The 21,228-nt window shown below is 42.7% G+C and overlaps 1 protein-coding gene across 3 annotated transcripts in view; it reads right to left on the bottom strand.

Moving 5' to 3' along the window:
* Positions 1-782: 782 nt before the first annotated feature.
* The window catches only part of LOC137518608 (dynein axonemal heavy chain 5-like), a 553,928-nt gene continuing 533,482 nt past the window's right edge, over positions 783-21,228 (bottom strand). For all 3 annotated transcript variants that reach the window (XM_068236692.1, XM_068236695.1, XM_068236693.1), the window contains 3 exons: positions 17,805-18,013; positions 16,878-17,099; positions 783-1,775 (listed from right to left, as the gene is read on the bottom strand). In XM_068236692.1, coding sequence (XP_068092793.1) covers positions 1,545-1,775; positions 16,878-17,099; positions 17,805-18,013 — 662 coding nt within the window. In that variant the 3' untranslated portion in view covers positions 783-1,544. The remainder of the gene's footprint in view (positions 1,776-16,877; positions 17,100-17,804; positions 18,014-21,228) is intronic.

The following is a 21,228-nucleotide window of genomic DNA, read 5'->3' as shown; positions in this document are numbered from 1 at the left end:
CTTAACTACCTGCGGACCGAGCGAGTGCGAATCTACGTCGGGCAGGGGGCGCTGCGGTCCTGACCGGACGTAAACTCTACGTCCCATTGACCGCGCGCCCCTGCCCGTCTCCGCCGCTCGGTCCGCTCTACCCCCGCCACTCGTTGCTGCCCTGCCGCCTCTGTGACGGCAGAGCACTGTGAGCCGGGCAGGAGCCGTTTTCATTGGCTCCTGGCCCTGTCATTCATGTAAGCCGCTCTGATTGGCTTACATGGAGTGACAGGGTCAGGAGCCAATGAAAGCGGCTCCTGACCGGCGCACAGCGCTCTGCCGTCATAGCGACGGCAGAGAGAGCAGCCTGCGGCGGGGACAGAGCGGCGTGTTCGTCGGGAGCGGCGGATCATTGCGGCAATTCGTCGGGAAGCGGCGATTTACGGGACCAGCACCCTCTGGTCCTTAAGGGGGCAGAGGGTGCTGGTCCAGAAAGGGTTAATAAAAACAGCTTTATTCCATCCGGCTGTACATCATAGCAAAAACAAGATTCCAATCATAGTAAAGATTCCTACACGATCTCGTGCTTGGTGGGGTGAAGTGGGAGCGGTGGCTAGCCTGACGCACATTTCGCTCGTAAGAGCTTCTTCTGAGGCTTCTTACGAGCGAAACGTGCGTCAGGCTAGCCACCGCTCCCACTTCACCCCACCAAGCACGGGATCGGGTAGGAATCTTTACTATGATTGGAATCTTGTTTTTTCTATGATGTATAGCCGGATGGAATAAAGCTGTTTTTATTAAGGAACTGCATGTGCCAATCCTGTCATTCTCCTACTGTGCCATGAAAACCTTTTTATTAACCCTTACTGATCAATTTCTTCAGTTCTAATTAGGTGAAAGAAGGAGCCAGATCGGTGATGTAGAAGTCATCCACTTACGCCATCCATCAAACTAGATAATGTAGATTCATTATGCAGAGGTTAAATGCTCAACCGCCTAGACTGAAGGTGTGTATTTTCTTTAAATATCTAGCTATGGGTGATAAAACAGTACTGCCTATTGATGATAAATGGTGTCGATGCCTTCTTGCCTCTGTTTTGCGGCAGATCCAGATCTACTAAACAAGACCGTCTATATATATAGGGGCCATGAGCTAACTCAAGGGTTGTTTGGCCTTCTCAGTGTACAAAACTTTGAACTATTCGGTGTATTAGAGAAACTGGATTACCTGTGTGTACATGTCTGGATAATGACTTCATCTTATTAAAACTCTTACACAATGGAGTAATACAAGGTAATCTAGAACATAAAAAGGTGCTCAGCTGAAGATAATTTATTTTTCCTTTAGATATACCATTGCCTAGATAAACAAGATCCTTTTTAAATGCAAGAAATATTTTAAAACCATCCTAGATCGTATTATTGTACAGTCAGAGATTTTATTATATTTGCATCACAGTAGCCTAGATCAGATATTATTATGAAGAACAGCGCCATTACACTATAAACACGTAAAACATGTTGTTAGGTTTTTTGCTGGTGATGATTATTGCATTGAGGAAATCACTTGTTTGTTACTTATTATCACAGAGCAGAGCAACACCTCTCATTGTCCAGTGGTCAGAAACAAACACAGTTTTCAGAAACAATGAGAAAATATAAGTGAGATCGGTCCTACGTGGCTTCTTATACACGGGGCAGGGGTAGAGGTAGTTCAGCTGGCTGTTTTGCTGCTTCTTTGGATCAGCTGGTCCTGTTGTGCTTATAGCATACACATGTACTACAGGTAGGTTGGTGAACAGCACCTAAAAATTCACAGAAAGACTTAATATTAGTAAGTGCTCCAACCAGACAATTGTGCACACACGACTAATTAATATATGTACCCACATCACACCTATCAATATTTATATACTATATATATAAAGATAGATAGACAGATAGATAGATAGATAGATAGGCAGGCAGGCAGACAGACAGACAGACAGATAGAAAATGGGGTTGTCCTTAATGGCCTGTACTTAAATGTTTTTATCATGGCTCACAGACAGGCAATCTATGCAATACTGCAACTATTAAAGGGAACCCGATGTGAGAGGGGTGTAAAGGCGGCCATATTTATTTCCTTAAAGGCACCTCTCATGGGCATGCCTTTAAGACAGACGACTTCCAACAAAGTCGTGCTATGACCCCTCTGGAGAAGGCTCTTGCAATGGCCATGCGTGTCACTTCCTCTTCCTGCTTCATTCAGTGATGCACTTCTCTAACAGAGAAGACAGGGGTGACCTGGAAGTTATAACATAGCCAAGATGACAGCTGCGATTTTTAAATTGAAATCGAAAGAAAACTATCTGGTGTAGAATGGTGATTCAGGCATCAAATGAAAGAGGAGAGCACAAGCTACAGACAGGTATGCATCTTTAAGTACTTTGCAGTACTGGTCGAAGTCTTATGCCCATGAGAGGTGCTCGGAGTCCCTTTAAACAATACCAGTTGCTTGGCTGTCCTCCTGATCCTATGTCTCTAATACTTTTAACTATAGACTCTAAACAAGCATGCAGCAGATCAGGTACTCTGGCTCAGCTGACTCAAGTTTTACTGGATTAGCTAAATGCATGTTCCAGGGTTTTGACTCAACAGAGCTCCCAGGCAACTGGCATTGTTTACAAGGAAATAAATACGGCAGCCTCCATATCCCTCTCACCTCGGGTTCCCTAAAACTTTGTGCCTTTTCATTATCACCTACATCAGCACACCTACAATGGTATGTCTATGTAGGATTTCTGTCTCTCAATTAATGTGCAATCTGGCAGCAGTAATGTTTCATTTAAGATATTGGCTTTGTCTAAATGCAGCTGAGAGTGGCAGATATTATGACTGTAAAAGTTTGTGGGGAACTGAATTATCATAATGTCATGTACATGATGCATGTGGTACCTGTATTTACATACTTGGAGACATTAATTACTCTGAAATTACAGGAGGAAAGGTAAAAAAACAGGACCATAATTTTCAAAATGAATGTGCATATTCAGCTTGGCCAGGCATGCAGCATCTTTCCTGCTGAATGATTGGGATAAAATGTGTTACGCTGAGGAAATATAATGTAATGGAAATTTTACAGGAAAAATGATTATGATATTTTCTTTTTGGTATCACCACCAACACAATCCCTCCAGGAATGGACACATTACTCTGCAAATCTACTATACGTCTTGGGATATTTGACATGAGATACTGTAACATGTCTTACGCTGAGAACACACAATGCAATTTCCCTTCCGATCGATGAGTAATCTGACTGGAAGTTGTATTGTGTGTTCATGTCCCAACTGCTCCCAATCGATAAAGGGATTGATTTTCCAATTACAACTTCGAAAAATAATCCCTTTATCCATCAGAAACAGATTAGACAGGTGGGAAATAATAGTGAGATTCTCATTTATTGGACCGGAAGTTGCATCATATTTTACCAGCATTATTAAAAATGACCGGTCTAAAAACAAAAATCAATCATCATAATTGTTTTCTTATTTTTCCTGTCTTTCGTTCTTCATGTATATTTATTTTTGCCTTTCTTGCAGCATGTCAACTGTTGTATTTACTTGTTGCTTGCCTGGCATTTCTTGTCAAAGCTCCCCTTCCGTCCATTCATCTAGACCAATGGGAAGGCTTGATGCCAAATTCAAATAGGCCCCAGGAGAAAATTCTCACTCAAACCTGACAGCTTTCCCTGCTGCCCCTAACCTATACCACCGGGGAAGGAGTCAATTACAATCTCTAAGAGGGCTATCCTATTTTTTTTACTCATTTTAATACCCAGGTGCAATACTCTCGTGTGCAATTAGTGCATACATATTATTTTATGCACATAATTATAGAGGAACGTTAGTAAAACTAATGTAGCTGGAAAGTGTAATGGTTAAGGGCTCTGCCTCTGACACAGGACGGAGACCAGGGTTCGAATCTTGGCTCTGCCTGTTCAGTAAGCCAGCACTTACTCAGTAGGAGACCTTAGGCAAGTCTCTCTAACACTGCTACTGCCTATAGAGCGTGCCCTAGTGGCTGCAGCTCTGGTGCTTTGAGTCTGCCAGGAGAAATGCGCTATATAAATGTTATTTGTCTTTTGTCTTGTATTAAATAAAATTGCTTATGTTTTTAAAATATTCATTGATAAATTATTTAGCCAGTAAAATATTTGCTATATTTCCTCACGGATTTACTTTCTGAAACTTATCACAGGTGGCAACATCTTTAGTCCTGTCAGGTGATCTCAGCAGGAATGTTTGTTCTGAGTACCAAAGCCAGTACAACTAATACCTGTTCTCCCAGAATGTGAGTGTGCGGGTGTGCGGCGTGTGAGCGGGTGGCCGGATGTGCGGCGGGTGAGTGGGTGGCGATCGCGCGTGGCGGCAGGTGAGCGTGCGGGCGCACGTGCGGCGGCGGGAGCGCGTGAGGCGGACACGCTTGCGTTGAGTGGCGGGCGCGCGGCCAGAAACACAGACTTAGAGTTCGTTTTTAAACGGGTTTAGGTCTACTAGTCCTATCCTATGAAACCTCTGTGCCTCACGTCCCCTCCTGTGTGTGTGTCCTTGCTTCCAGACAGTTAGCTGTCTGTGTACCTCATTGCATTGTGGGAAATAACGGCTTTTTCCAACTGCCAAGCAAGCAACATCTCCCTGTGTGCATATACTTCAGACAGCGATGGGGGTCTCTGCGTGCATTGCGGGGGGGAGGGGAGTTAGCGGGCGTGGCCTAGGGCCCATTTTTTAATGGGGGGGCCTTTTTGCTAGTTTTCACTAAAACTAATTTGGTCTGCACTGACCATGTCAATTGCAGTATCACTCTATTCGCACAAAATACACTGCCGCTTTCAGCGCACTTACATGTCAGGAGTTAAATATTTAATATTCTTAATTAATTTATGATTGTTTGACTCACTTCATTATAGCACCTTGTATAAGTCCTATTGTACTGTGTGCCACAAGCCTTGGACTGCCTTCTACAATGGGGCTAACTTGCAACCTCACTACTGCAGTGTATTTACAAGGCCCAACAGGCCCTGTCAGGCATGCAGTGACTTGTAGCTCTTCTGGGCCTATAGATACGGGTCTAATAATTGAATCATTTATGAAGTTAAAATGTACTTTATTTATATTTTATTTATAAATTAAGGTCAATCCATTTGGTTGGTACTTTACAGAGCACATACAGCAAACAGCAACAGTTAAGTGCATTACTAATGTGACCATTCTATAAAAATGAAATCATTTTTAGTCAGGAAAAAAATCATCAGAAGGGTCCCAATTTTTTCCACGCTCCAAATGTTATTACTCCTGATTTACAAAATTGGAAGTTATTAAACCGCTGGTAAGCTAACACGACATATATAAAGAAAATAAACCCTGCATGAACAGAACCTGGAGCATTATGTCATTAATCAGAACAGTCTGTGCTGGACATTGAAAACACGCAGCTGAATGTCAACTGTGTTATTCTGAGAGCCTATAGGTGTCACAGCTCCAAGTCTCAGAAACAGAAGACAGAGATTGCTGTTAAATGAAGCCTCAATCCAACTCTTGTCTGCACTTGTCATATATCAAACCAGCTGTGACTGTCACAAATGAAACAAAAAAAAAGAAGCTAAAAATGACAGAGTTTAATCAGTGAGAATGATAGTCCATAATCCTTTCCAGAAGAAAAAACTTTTCTTTTCCAGGTTTAATGATAACAGCTACATTTTCCAAATTGTAGTGAATATATTGTGCACGGAACACAGCATGCTATTTCTGACAGCACCGTCAACTGAATCACAGTCATCACATGAATTTTATTTTATGGTTTAAGCCAAAGAAATATGACATGAAACACTCAGTATGTGCTGAAATAAGCTTTGACTTTGGATTGTATGCTTTAAAACATTATATTACTAGAAACAATATACTATAATAGACTGCATACATTTTAACCACTTCACTACTCAGCTACAGTACCATATTTTTCAGAATATAAGATGCCCCAGGCTATAAGATGGTTTAGAGGGGGAAAAAAATCAGGAAAAAAAATACGTAACCTGGTGCGAAAAGGATGAAAATGACGAATCAGGACATCTGGGCGCACGGCGGTAGCCGCCGCATAGCACCTGATGACGGTGCGGCTACACTATTAATGCTATAGTCCGCACCTTGCACATTACTTTGCCCTCCTAATTTTAACGACTCAGAGGGGGTATATTATTTAATGCCGACCGGTGATTCATCAGCAGCAAGTCATTCGGCTCGCCCTGCGCCCAGCTGACTGGCGGCCAAACAATAAGTACACGGAAATAAGGTCTAGATGTAAAGTTGTTTAACTGCACAGAATCTGAAGACATAACAACAAAAGTTGTTTAGGTGACACCTTTAACCACTTCGGAAGCAGCAGCCTCTGCCCCCTTAATCACCAGAGGCTGCTGGTACGCTAAAACGCCGCATCCCGACGATTCGGCGCAAAAATCCATCGCTCCCACCGGTCATGCCGCTCTGTCCCCGCCGCAGGCTGCTCTCTCTGCCCCGTCTCTATGACGGCAGAGCGCTGTGCGCGCGGTCAGGAGCCGCTTTCATTGGCTCCTGACCCTGTCACTCAATGTAAGCCAATGGGATTATTTTACAGTAATGACAGGGCAAGGAGCCAATGAAAACGGCTCCTGCCCGGCTCACAGTGCTCTGCCGTCATAGAGGCGGCAGGGTAGCACATTGCGGCGGGTAGAAAGCGTCGAGAGTGGCGGGAAGGGGCGGGTGCGCGCAATGAATAGGACGTAGAGCTTACGTCCAGTCAGAACCGCAGCGCCACCCGCCTGACGTAGATTTAAACTGCGTCGGTCCACATTCGGTTAAAGAGGAGCTGTTAGGTATAGGGTCTCAGAGAAAAAAAACACATATATCAGTAGCTAAATATTGGCTGTATTTACATTACATATGCATTTCACTGTCCACGTTTGGATTTCACAGAATTTTTATATAGTATTTGCAGAGATTGATGCTCCTGACAGCTCATGGCAGGCTCCATGTTTGTCTGTCTTGTATGAAGCCAATTGTGGTGTAATATCCTCCCTTACCCTGCTTCCTGATGATTCGACTCCCAAAAAAAGATCCGGATCAAAGATCCTAATTGTTCATTATCCAGACAACACTACTGTGCGAAAAAGAGAGAACACCAAGAGCCCAATATAGTGTAGTATGTACTGGTAAGGTATAATTGATAGAGTAATAATATTAATTTAATACTCACAAACCAGGGTTACCAAGTAGGCAACCACTGTCAAAGCAGGTGGGGAGATTGTCCTGACCCCACTCAGGATTAAAAAGTCGCTCTCTGTACTTGGAGAAGGAAGGGTACAACCCTCCACCAAGGGTGGACTTGATGTAGATAATAGGATAACAGTGGCGCCAATAGGATAAAAAACACTAAAAGAACTTAAAAACCCATCTTGGTAATAGAGGAGGCAGTGGTGGACTCAACCCCAAGCAGAACACACGACTGTGGATTTTCAGTCAAAACAATTTTATTGGATACTCCAAATAAAGTGCAACGCGTTTCACGGAATACAAACTCGCTTCATCAGGCAATAATAGATAGGAGTAAACAGCATCTGCCAGTATCATCAACACTTGACAGAGGCCCTCAGTGTTGATGATACTGGCAGATGCTGTTTACTCCTATCTGTTATTGCCTGATGAAGCGGGTTTGTATCCCGTGAAACGCGTTGCACTTTATTTGGAGTATCCAATAAAATTGTTTTGACTGAAAATCCACAGTCGTGTGTTCTGCTTGGAGGGGGTGAGTCCACCACTGCCTCCTCTATTACCAAGATGGGTTTTTAAGTTCTTTTAGTGTTTTTTATCCTATTGGCGCCTCTGTTATCCTATTATCAACACTACTGTGCAGTGAATATTAATTAGCCATGTGGCTAGGAACTAGCGGACTCCTGCAGTATACTTTAACGGAACATGTGCACTGTGAACAGCACATTGATTTTTCAGTGCTGTGAGTTAGGCTGCAAGTTACAAGCTGCTGTAACATTAGCCTGTAACTTCCCGCCGTGAAAGCAGCCTTGGTGCGGGATAGGGAAATGAAGGGGAGGACCAAGGGAGTTCAGTAGGGAGAAGAAGCAGCCCCAGCATGCTTTGCAGTATCTGTTATGCAGCCTGCCAGCCTCCTTAGGAGCTTGGGAATAAAGAGGATTACTATTCAGCAAACATCAAAGTAAGAGAGATTTTTTAACTTCAGTATTGCCTTTTTGGCTTCCTTCTAAACTGTTTAACACAGTAGAATAGAGGTTTAAATTAGCTTTTGCAGCCTGACAGTTACTCTTTAATGACTAACTGTACAAGATTTCTTTGCAAGCTTTCCAAACTTGAAGTTTCTTCATCAGGCATGTTTCAGAACTGGATTAGAACCATATGGTTCTGATCCAGTCCTGAAACATGCCTGAAGAAGAAATCTAAAGTTTCGAAAGCTTGCAAAAAAATCTTGTTAAAGAGGAACTCCAGCCTAAACAAACATACTGTCATTAAGTTACATTAGTTATGTTAATTAAAATAGATAGGTTATATATTATCTCTTACCCACACTGTTTTAAAAGAACAGGCAAATGTTTGATTTCATGATGGCAGCCATCTTTTTGGTTGAAAGGAGGTGACAGGGAGCATGAGACACAGTTCCAACTGTCCTGTGTGCTGATCACCCCTCCCAGTTGCTAGGCAATGTGAATAACAACATAGGAAATCCCATCATGCTCTGCACAGCATCAGGGGAAAAAAACCTTTTTTTCTTTGATGGGTGGAGCTTAGCTAAAAATGCAGCTAAAAATTATGCTTTGGTAAGAAAAAAAAAGTTCTGATGCTGTGAAACTGTTAAAGACACCAAACCTTTTCAGTTCTGCGGAGTAGATTTTTAGTCCGGAGGTTCACTTTAAGTTAGTCATTAATGGTATCACCTAAACAACTTTTGTTGTTATGTCTTCGCCGTTTCTCTCCATGACTAGTACCGGAACATAAGCAACTAACTGCACAGGAAATAAAATAACTGCTGAGGAAAAAAAAAACACCCAAAGCAAGTCTAGTTTGCCCCCCCCCCCCCCCCCCAAAAAAAAGATGTCTATATCACTAAGGTGTCATAAGTAGTGAAACATGTATTGCTGATCATATATGAGCATAACGAAAATATAAAAACTGGTGTAGTAGTTTAGGGGAAAATGGACCTGGATGTAAAGTGGATAACCACTTCACCTGCAAGGGTTTTTCCCCTTAAAAATAAGAGCAATTTTAACCTTTCAGCGCTGCATCCATTCATGTGCCAATAACTTTATTAGTACTTATCACACTGAACTATACATTGTTTTATTTGCCACCAATTAAGCTTTCTTTGGGTGGTACTTTTCGCTAAGAATGATTTTATTCTAAGTGTATTTTAATGGGAATAATAGGAAAAAAAATTCAGCCGCTGTTCCTGTTCTGCTGTGTAGCCCCAGCGTGAATGGCTAAGTTGTGCCATGCAGGACTATAGTGACTCAGCTGCGTACTGCAGAAATCTGCAGCAAGCCATCCAGATTTGCACCGAAGCATGATTGGGCTGCAGCGAGTGATTCTTGAGACTTGACTGTGTGAAGATATTGGACAGATGCAGAGGAAAAAATCACTTAGGCATATGTTTTTACACCCTGATTCCTGAAAATGTAGTGGGAAGATCTTTAAATAAATACTTTCTCTGGCTTTCCACAAGGTTGCTGAGCTGGAATACAGGTGTACAGAAGCAAGCAAATTGTGTTTATTACCACAGCATTGTGGGGTTGATAGATGAAGCAGTGGTAATGTTGCAGACAGCGCACGACAATATTACCATTACTACTTTGGTGAGTGTACCGTGAGTTATGCTATTAGCGTGACCCGTGGTACTTGAGTAACGTTTTATTGTAACAATGCTCGCGGTAATTGAGTACCATGCAAGTTGCACTTAACTCGCAGAACACTAGTGGCGGTAGTAAAAGTAATATTGTCTGCGCACAGCAATATTACCGCTGCTTTATCCATCAACCACTATGTCACTCCCTCTTTTTCACAGATTGAACAGAGGAAGACAGATGCATAGTGATGAGATAAAGCAGCGTCTTTCTGTCTGTCGAGAGATGATCTGATTGGATCACAGGAAAATATATGGCATTCAGTACTATCGTAGATTTAGAGGGCTACACAACACTGCTCATTTACAGGAACATAAATCCAAATAGGGTGTTGACCTACAACACTGTTAAATGAGCGGTTAAAGCAGGACATCTGTGATTCCTGTACAACATGAATGCAGCTGTACTGATTACAGTGAAGCTGAAAGATTCCGACAATGGTTTATAAATGTTAGGAATGGAATAACAGCAGTGATATATTTAAGTAACAGCAAATATACAGTATGTATTTTTATATTTTATATAACTTTTCTTTAAATTAACTAATACTACTTGAAACAACATAATCTGCCAGATCAGCTATTTGCATTGGATTGCATGAATGACTGGCTTCTGTAGGTGGCCACATACGATACATTCTAAAATGTATTTTCAATTTAAGTATAATAATCAAATTTGCTGATTGATTAAAACGTTAGAAAATTTGACCAATGTATCACACACCTGTGTTCAATTTTTGCCCAAATTATGAAAAATTGCTTGGCGCTATTAACCAAGAAATTAACAATCTATTCTACACCATTCAATTTTTTAAAACATAAATCAGAAAAATCAGCCACTTTTGATCAACTTATATAAATGAAAATAGGTTTCTCAATTGAAATGAACAAAAACTTTCAAATTGTCATTTAAAATCGTTTTCAATGAAATGGCAATGGTAGGGATTAGATTGTGAGCTCCTTTGAGGGACAGTTAGTGACAAGATATATATATATATATATATATACTCTGTACAGCGCTGCGTAATATGTCGGCGCTATATAAATACTAAATAATAATAATAATAATTATGTGTAGCCACCTTTAGTAATATGAGTGACTACCTAAAGTTTCTATTCAAGGTATATTCACCCAATAAAAGCCTGCTATACACTGGCAGACTCTCACCCAATGTGCTCAAAAGATAGATCCCTCTCTGATCAACATCTGATCAGAAAGGGGTCTGTTACTAACACACATACTGCATATTGATTATTAATAGATTTCAGGATGAAAAAAAATCAATAGTACAGCCACTCGCACTGCTCCCCCAGAGGCGCTGACAGCCGCCCAGGTCTCCCCCAAGCTATATTATACCCCCAGGATCCCTGCAGAGTATTAGCACAGTGTGCTACCTCCTGTGTGCTTCTACCATCTCCTGGGAAACACACTCAGTGACCCAGCAGTGTTAGGTGACTATGTACCTGCTGCCAGGTCACAGAGCACAAACAACAGGAGATCACAGAAGCACACAGGGAGGGACACAGGAGGGATTGTGCTTGCCATATCTAAGTCACTGTTATTGTGGTGGGGGATCTTTTCCTACGTATATCTATAGATCACTTGTACATCCATGGCGATCCTCTGACAAAGCACTTTTCACAAGGGTGAAACATGTTAGGCGTTTGCAGTGTATGTTTTTGCACTTGTTTTGATCACTCAGTAACACTGACCATTGGACTAGTGCATACATGTCATACTCTGGCCCACAGGCCAAATCTGGCCCTCAGAGCCATTAAATTTCGCCCTCAAGTGGTTTCCCACTTTGCATTATATTTGACCTACTCTAGAGCACCAGGGAAGCTATATTGAAGGTACAGCCCTAGAACACCAGGGAAGCCATATGGGGGAGGTAAGGGGAAAGCACTAAACACTAGGGAACTATATAGGGGAGCATAGGGGCCTCTAGACACCAGGGAACAGTATAGAGGAGGGTGGAGGCCTTTAGACACCAGGGAACTGTATAGAGGAGGGTGGGGGCCTTTAGACACCAGGGAACTGTATAGCAGTTGGAAGGGGGCCATTAGACACCAGGGAACCTTATAAGGGAGAAAAGTGGCCAGCAGACCTTAAAGAGAACCCGAGGCGGGGTTCTTACATCGCAATCCTTATGCAGAGGCTGGGTCTGCCTATAGAGCCCAGCCTCTGTTGTTAGTTAGTTTCCTCCAAAGACCGCCCTGTGCTCTGTCAGACCCCATAAAACACAGCCGCGCTGGCGACACGCAGCGTGTCGCAGCCGGCTGTGTTTATCTCACTAATGCCAGTCTCCGTTCTCCCCCGCCTCCTGAATCGCTCCGGTCCCCGCCCACGTCCCTTCCCTCCCCGCTGATTGGAATAAACATACATATATCCAGGCACATCGCCTCTAGTTAGGACATTAAATAAATTATTAGGGAAAGGGAGGTGCTGAAGGGGGTGTGGCTAGAAAACAGCAAAAATCTATTAACCCTTCGCACACTCACATGCAAATGTTCAAACAATTGCATTTGCGAAGGGTTAATTGATTTTTGCTGTTTCTAGCCACACCCCCTTCAGCACCTCCCTTTCCCTAATAATTTATTTAATGTCCTAACTAGAGGCGATGTGCCTGGATATATGTATGTTTATTCTTATCATTGACCCCTGTGGCTAGGGTCCAATTCGGTGCACTCCCCCCTTCCCCTGTATGTTTGTCAGCATGCAGACAGCTTATGCTGGTGTATGCGCATGGTGCACATGGACACATAACATTAGCTCCCCTGTGCGATTGGTAAGATGCACTTTCTTTCCCAGGAGAGGAAGTTAGGATGTGTGCTCCTAATCCATTGATAGGTTTGATGCAATGAATGTGTTTGCATGTCTGCACTATGCATGTTACAGGGCCAGAGTTAGGACACCTATGTTTACCTGGGTACTTCTGCGCAGTATAGGTGATTAAGCATAAGAATGCATTCTTCTGTGAACTAAAACCATGGCTTTTAATTTAGCTGTAGGGATAACAGTTGTGCCTGGATGAGTGAATCTGTGAATGCAATTGTTTGAACATTTGCATGTGAGTGTGCGAAGGGTTAATAGATTTTTCCCCGCTGATTGGAGGGAAGGGAAGCGGGCGGGGACCGGAGCGATTCAGCAGGCGGGGGAGCAGCCAAGACTGACATTCGTGAGGTAAACACAGCCGCATAGCGTGGCTGTGTTTTATGGGGTCTGACGGCGCGCAGGGGGGTCTTTGGAGGAAACTAACTAGCAACAGAGGCTGGGCTCTATAGGCAGACCCAGCCTCTGTATAAGGATTGCGATGTAAGAACCCCGCCTCGGGTTTTCTTTAAGGTTGGCCCGCAACTCGGTCCCAGTGTACAATTTCGGCCCACTTTGTATTTGAGTTTGACACCCCTGTACTAGTGTGACTACTAGGGATGAGCTGACAAATTTTTGAAGTTCGATCTTACGGCAAAGTGGCCTATTTTTGGCTACCAAAGTTTTTATGTTAAAATTACGCATTTTTGCTTTAAAATTTGCCTTTGTACATTTACGCAAATTCACCAACAGATTTAAGAAAAATTGTATTGAAGAATATTGCAGACCAATGGAATACCGTTGACCAATGAGACTCCTCCCTCCTCAAGGACCAATGGGGAGTCCTGGCCGGCAGTTTTAAAGATGCTGTGCGGGTGCTTGCTATACTTAAGTGCTGTTCATTGCTCGTCGGGGCTTTTCAATCTACATAACAAGAGGATATTGGCCTAGGACTTTTCCAAAGATATTGGCATAGGATTAACAAAAGGTAAGTTTTCAACATTAAGACTAATAAAATACTTGTCATTTGTATTTCTTTTTAAATTATTTGTGGAAAAGGGTGAGTACTTCAGTACCCCTATAACCATTTCTCCTGGGATGGTGGGCATCTGGGGGTCCCCCTCAAGGCATACACCTACAGGCATCAGGGTAGTTGCCCACACTCTGCCTGGTATGGACAAGGGCCCTGGGGAGAGGGGGAGGCTTTACCGCCACTCTCTTCCAGAGACCGCCCCCCCCCCCATATAATGCGGGCAGCACAGTGGCACAGTAGTTAGCTATCTTGCCTTGCAGCACTGGGTCCCTGTTTCAAATCACAGCCAGGTCAACATCTGCAAGGAGTTTGTATGTTCTTCCCGTGTCTGTGTGGGTTTCCTCCCGGGTACTCCGGTTTCCTCCCACATCCCAAAAACATACAGATACGTTTATTGGCTTCCCCCTAAATTGGCCCTAGACTACCATACACAGACATATGACTATGGTAGAGATTAGATTGTGAGCCCATCTGAGGGACAGTTGAGTGACAAGACAATTTATACTCTGTACAGCACTGCATAAGATGTTGGCGCTATATAAATACTAAATAAAAATATTAATAATATAATGGACCATGTGGGCTGGTATAGCGCAGGGTGCTTTAGCTTTAGTGAAGTGTAAATACGCCTTTTAGTGTCAGAATAGCAGTCTTTTAGTTTTTTTTCTTTACAATGTTTAATGTTTTAGAGAAAAAAAAAATATATTTCCTGGCAAGGCACTATACAAACGTGCCAGCATTCCTATCCATACACAGCTATTCTGGCAATAGGACTGTGGCACTACTGTTCAAGGTGTGCTTTTAGACCTTAAAGGGATACTGTAGGGGGGTCAGGGGAAAATGAGTTGAAGTTACCCGGGGCTTCTAATGGTCCCCCACAGACATCCTGTGCCTGCGCAGCCACTCACCGATGCTCCGGCCCCATCTCCGGTTCACTTCTGGAATTTCAGACTTTAAAGTCTGAAAACCACTGCGCCTGCATTGCCGTGTCCTCACTCCTGCTGATGTCACCAGGAGCATACTGCGCAGGCACAGACCATACTGGGCCTGCACAGTACGCTCCTGGTGACATCAGCAAGAGTGAGGACACGGCAACGCGGGCGCAGTGGTTTTCAGACTTTAAAGTCTGAAATTCCAGAAGTGAAACGGAGGCGGGGCCGGAGCATCGGTGAGTGGCTGCGCGGGCACAGGATGTCTGCGGGGGACCATTAGAAGCCCCGGGTAACTTCAACTCATTTTCCCCCGACCCCTACAGTATCCCTTTAAGACCTCCCACAAGGAGATTAAGAAGTCCAAAACCTGCAAGTAAGTGGTGCCATCAGATTAAAAATACCTACTGAGACTGCCAGTGGCGTAGCTAAGGAGCTGTGGGCCCTGATGCAAGTTTTACAATGGGGCCCCCCAAACACTCTATACATAACAATTGATACAGTGCACCAAAACCTGCCAATGGCAACTACAGTGTCAGAGGTGCAAGAAGGGGAACAGTTTGTTAATGATTACCACTATTCAAAGTATCTATAGAAGTGATTATTATGAGTACAGGACCAATAGAGAGGTAATACTGTAGTTGAGGAAGGGCCCTTCGGGGCCCCTCTGGCCCAAGGGCCCTGATGCGGTCGCTACCTCTGCACTCCCTATTGCTATGCCTCTGGAGACAGCTGCATAGAAATAGAAATCATTTACAGATAATATACTCTTACAGGTTACTAACTTACAGCTATGTGTACATACTTATTAAACCACAACACATTTTCATACAAGTCCTTTAAATGCATTTTTTTAAGTTCTCCATTAAAGGGATGATCATTCTTATTCAACCTGCATACACTATAAAGAACAAGCCTCTTCTTTAACATTTGCTGTGTTTGACATAAAGAGCTGCACATTGTGCAGAGAAACTTGTACTGGCGTGGGTGTAGAATTGCTGTGGTATGATGTATAAATGGGTGACTGAACTCTGCTTCTTTTTAGATACAAGGTTCTTAGGTGCTTAGGCATATTACCAAAACATAGTTCCATGCCACTGTCATATGAGGAACAGCTGCTATATCCTCTTCTAACTTTAACACATGCCCACTGTATGCAGTGAGTCATATCTAGTAGTAAGATCACAAAATGCATTAAGTGAATCATATTCATATCTGTCGATTGTAACATTTAGCTTATTCTCTCTATTGAGCGGATTGCTGTATGAAAGCTAAACTGATAATGCATAAAACTATTGTAAGCAGCAGCAGGAGAGAGAGAGAGAGAGAGAGAGAAAGAAAAAAACAAGAGAGAACAAGAGATAACAATTTTTTTTTTTGCTTTTCACGTTTTTTTAAAAACATGATCAATATAACACCATGTTTATAATAGGGCAATAATGCTTTACGGACGGACTACTTTGCTGCCTAGTGCCCAATGGGTTGCACACAGAAAGAACTTTCACAGCGGTTGGGAGAATAGGGTATACCACAGTGTGGATGAATATAGAGAGGCATCCAGTCCAAGGCAGATGGCAATATTCATAGTCTAAGGCGGGCTGAGGTCAGAGGCAGGTGGCAAAGATCGTGGTTTAAGGCAGCCTGAGGTTAGAGACAGCCATGGATACTAAACAATGGGCAGGCATGCGTGCGCATGACCTTACACACACACAGATGCAGGACTAAGGACAGGGGTTCCAGATGGCTGGGACTACGGTCTGGCTGATGCCAGGTGAGCTGGGCAGCCCTCATACTGGTAAGCCTGACTCTGGGACCATGGCAGGACTGAAGCCAGGTGAGCACGATCCTGACAACTACCTAGCTTCACAATCCTTGATGTTGTTTGCAGTCCAGCCTACACATGTAAATTAGACAGCTAGACAGCTTTGTTGACGTTCTGTTGAGGTGTCATTACTAGTCAATAGAAAATGTAGTAGGCTTGCTTATTAAAGCTGAATGCAAAAAAAAGCAATACATACAATACAGCTGTCATTAGTTAAAAGCCAAACGGTAGGAAAAAATAAAAATGCTGCTATGGAAAGTATTATTAAATCTAAAACCAAGTATACATGAGCTAGTGCTAGTTCATCATTCTGAATATGCCTCTTCCACAACAGCTGTTCCATCCATATTCTCTCTCTTTATATTACTTTACCTTTGGCTGAGCTTCCATAAGCTTTGTGTTTCTACGATCCCAGCCAGCACCATCCAGAAACAACCCATAGATATAGACACCACCAATGTCAGCTGGAGGAGGAGAGTTCACATCTTCTTTCATCATTCTGGTGACATCATTATGTAAGATGACGCTGTCTAGTGCCCACCCTTTTGTTAGATTCATGCGAGTGGTTTCCTGTCTCATGGCAGTCAGAAAACCCTGTTTAAAAATTAAAACACAAAATGTAATTCATTTTTTAAGGATTACACATTGCACAGGAAATAGTACAATACACCTAATCTCTGAAGAAATAAAGGGGAGATGGAAAGTTTAGCACTGTATTTGCTTTGACTCGCCATTAAAGCCTGTCTACACATTTGTAACCCCTCTTAATCCCATCCCTATAACTAACAATTATAGGTTTCACTCATCCCAAAATCCCTCCCTTATATGCATGCAGGGCTCTGACATTTCAGCAATGACACATTCAGCAATGACATCACATTGGACTTTTGAATGGTTCTCAGTTTCTGGAGGCAAGCCACTGGATCCTGCTGTCAATGATGTGGCACTGATTCCAATTACGAACTTCCTTTACTGCCAATTGGAGGGTAGGTGTGGCTGTTATACTGATTTCCTGTAATACGGGTGTGCAAAAGAACCTTAAAAATTGTCTATACTATAGGAAACACTTTAAAGTTTGTGCATCCCTTCAATTCATTAGATGAGTCTTGTTATCCCACGTGGAGGGTCCTAAGATGTTAGAGGGAACACAGTGGATCTAGCTTTTCAAATGGCCGATTATGTTTTGAAAATGTAACATACATACTATTATAATATTAAATCAGTACATACACTAATATAAGAGGACAAATAATGGCAAGACATAATACCAATAACAAAGATGTATAAAGAGTCTGTTACCTGTGGATTAAAAAATCCAGTCATCCAGAACTGATTGGGACGGCCATCAAATAACCAGCTGCGGAACTGCTGATTTCTTTCCAACAGTTCAGTGAACCAGAAGCCTAAGGTGGCAGAATCCCATGAAATCTTATACCACAGTTTTGGGATCCTTGCATCATACATGTTATCCAAGGCATCTCTCAAGTCTTCAGACATAATGATGGTGCCTAAAGGGTAGAATGATAGATGTTTGTTGTCAATTTGGTATAAACAACTCCAATTCATGTGCATGAAATAGAAGTAATCATTGGCACATTAATGGACACTGTTCATTAACAGCAGAGCTCAATACAAACAGAACAAACAACCAAGTCAAACAAACAGAACAAATAACAAGGTCAAACTTACAAACTACTTAAAATAATAACAATAAGGGCCCTTTTCCACCAGCGCATTTGCGCTGGCTGAATCGCAAAGTCGCAAACCGCTAGCGATTTTACAATCGCTACGGTTTGCTTTTTAACATAGGAATCGCGGTAGGTCATTTCCACTACCGCGATTCGTTTTTTACCCGAACGCGAACGCGCAGCGGAGCGATATTTGCCACGATTTTGCTATGCAGTGCATAGCATAGCAAAATCGCGGCCGCAAAACGTCGGGGAATCGCCGGTTTTGCGATTCAGCAATCGCTAGCGTTCAGCGTGAACGCTAGCGACTGCAGGTGGAAAAGGGCCCTAATAATATATGAAACCGTGATTTTATCTTATCAAGATGAAAGAATGCAAAGGTCGGCTGACAGAAAACGGTCAAAATGTATTTGTACGATCAATTAAAGTGAAGTTGATTAACCCAGTATGAAGGGCTCTAAAGGCTTCTTTGAAAAATATATATAGAATATATGCCTTCTGTCACTGGATACAAATAAATGCAGATACCATTTGTATGTGTATGCAAGTTTACTAGGTTTAATGAATCTCAATCAATGTGTAATGAACATAGCACTAATACACCAATTTCCCCCAGATTTGAGAGTATGTATTATTCTGTCACACACTCAGGTGGGCACAGGGGGAGTCGGGTGGCGTTTAATTTTATTTGGTGCACATTGGATACTATTCCCCTTCCAAGTTGTAGAAACTCAGGGGGAGATGTGATTCAGCAGAAGGGGAAAGTATATAAAAATTGCACATTGTTTTTTTATAAGATAATTTGAACTGTAAGTACAAGTTATGTGGTAAAGACATTTGCATCAGGATGTCCATAACAGACATTCAACTTGCGAAAGATCACATATCATACGTAGGTGTTGATATGCAAGCTACGAGCAGAAATACTTCTATAAAAATAAATAGGAGATTTATGACTGTATGGGCTGTTATCCAGCACACAAATCCTTGCATGACTCCTGTGAGATCCCACTAGGCATTGCAGCAAAAAAATAGACTGGCAGCCTCTTCTGAAAATAACAATCTTCCAGCACAGAGGACATGTCCAAGATTCCAAGGCTTCTTCCCCATGGCAGTCCTACTGTCACAAGCATCTGCTCTATATGGCAACCTGCACACTCACAACTTCTAATTGTAAGGATTGTTAAGATTCCAACACTGTTTCCAAATATCAACAGAAGACTACTAAATTACTAAACACACCAGTATCCTTTACAAAGAAAATACACGGCGATAATATAAAACATAAATGTTTATGAAAGCATAAAAACAGATCAGTTTTGCAAAACTACTGAAGGGTAACCCAGTTCTCTAGCTTCAAAATGAACCAGTAAATTTGTATATTTAATCTTAGGCTTCGTTCACATGCTCACATTAGGCAATGCAAATGGTCGTGTGATCAGAATGCAACGCATCAGTGTTGCTGTGCGATGCGCTGATGATCCCATTCATACAGTGTATGGGATCAGGGCTGCACTTTGCAAAAAATGTGTGCAGCAGTGTGATAGCCCATCACACTGCTGCAGAGTGAATACAGTCTGAATGTCAGAAGTGCTGTCTATGCACTTCTGATATTCTTGCATGTCGCACACCATATGCGTTGCCGTAATGCGCACAGCAGCGCATATAGTCTGAACGAGGCATTAATATGTTAACTGTTTGCTGTCTGTCACAGAACGTAACCAGAAATGGATGCAAGGCTATCCACCCATGCCTGGGCAATCACTTTATTTGAAATGTTATACGCAAAGTGCATATAATAATGTTCTTCAGATTGACCACTGTGGTCCTTTTCAGATAAATGGTAGGCGTGGTCAAGCTACCCAGAGGCTTTTTACATACAACAAGCACCGCTAAAAGAAACCAAGCTTGTGGCTGCTAATGTAGCCTGTTAGCTTGTATATGACCCTTTAACTTCCACATTGTATAAAGGTGCCCATACATCAGAAGATTATGGGCAGATTCAACAAAGAGACACATTTATCTCTAATCGAATCTGACATCAACACCCTATATCAGGTGTGCATAATTATTAGGAAACTTCCTTTCCTTTGGCAAAATGGGTCAAAAGAAGTCAAAAATAGTTAGACATCTTGCAGAGGGATGCAGCACTCTTAAAATTGCAAAGCTTCTGAAGCGTGATCATCGAACAATGAAGCGTTTCATTCAAAATAGTCAAGAAGCGTGTGGAAAAAACAAGGCGCAAAATACCTGCCCATGAACTGAAAAAAGTCAAGCGTGCAGCTGCCAAGTTGCCACTTGCCACCAGTTTGGCCATATTTCAGAGCTGCAACATCACTGGAGTGCCCAAAAGCACAAGGGGTGCAATACTCAGAGACATGGCCAAGGTAAGAAAGGCTGAAAGATGACCACCACTGAACAAGACACACAAGCTGAAATGTCAAGACTGGGCCAAGAAATATCTCAAGACTGATTTTTCTAAGGTTTTATAGACTGATGAAATGAGAGTGAGTCTTGATAGGCCAGATGGGTGGACCCGTGGCTGGATTGGTAAAGGGCAGAGAGCTCCAGTCCGACTCTGACGCCAGCAAGGTGGAGGTGGAGTACTGGTTTGGGCTGGTATCATCAAAGATGAGCTTGTGGGGCCTTTTTGGGTTGAGGATGGAGTCAAGCTCAACTCCCAGTCTTACTGCCAGTTTCTGGAAGACACCTTCTTCAAGCAGTGGTACAGGAAGAAGTCTGCATCCTTCAAGAAAAACATGATTTTCATGCAGGACAATGCTCCATCACACGCGTCCAAGTACTCCACAGCGTGGCTGGCAAGAAAGGGTATAAAAGAAGAAAAACTAATGACATGGCCTCCTTGTTCACCAGATCTGAACCCCATTGAGAACCTGTGGTCCATCATAAAATGTGAGATTTACAAGGAGGGAAAACAGTACACCTCTCTGAACAGTGTCTGGGAGGCGGTGGTTGCTGCTGCACGCAATGTTGATGGTGAACAAATCAAAACACTGACAGAATCCATGGATGGC

This window comes from Hyperolius riggenbachi, chromosome 5 (assembly GCF_040937935.1).
Source record: "Hyperolius riggenbachi isolate aHypRig1 chromosome 5, aHypRig1.pri, whole genome shotgun sequence".
NCBI classification, from domain to species: Eukaryota; Metazoa; Chordata; class Amphibia; order Anura; family Hyperoliidae; genus Hyperolius; species Hyperolius riggenbachi.
The sequence above is the reverse complement of the archived record's forward strand: the minus strand, read 5'-3'. Positions and strand labels throughout refer to the sequence as shown.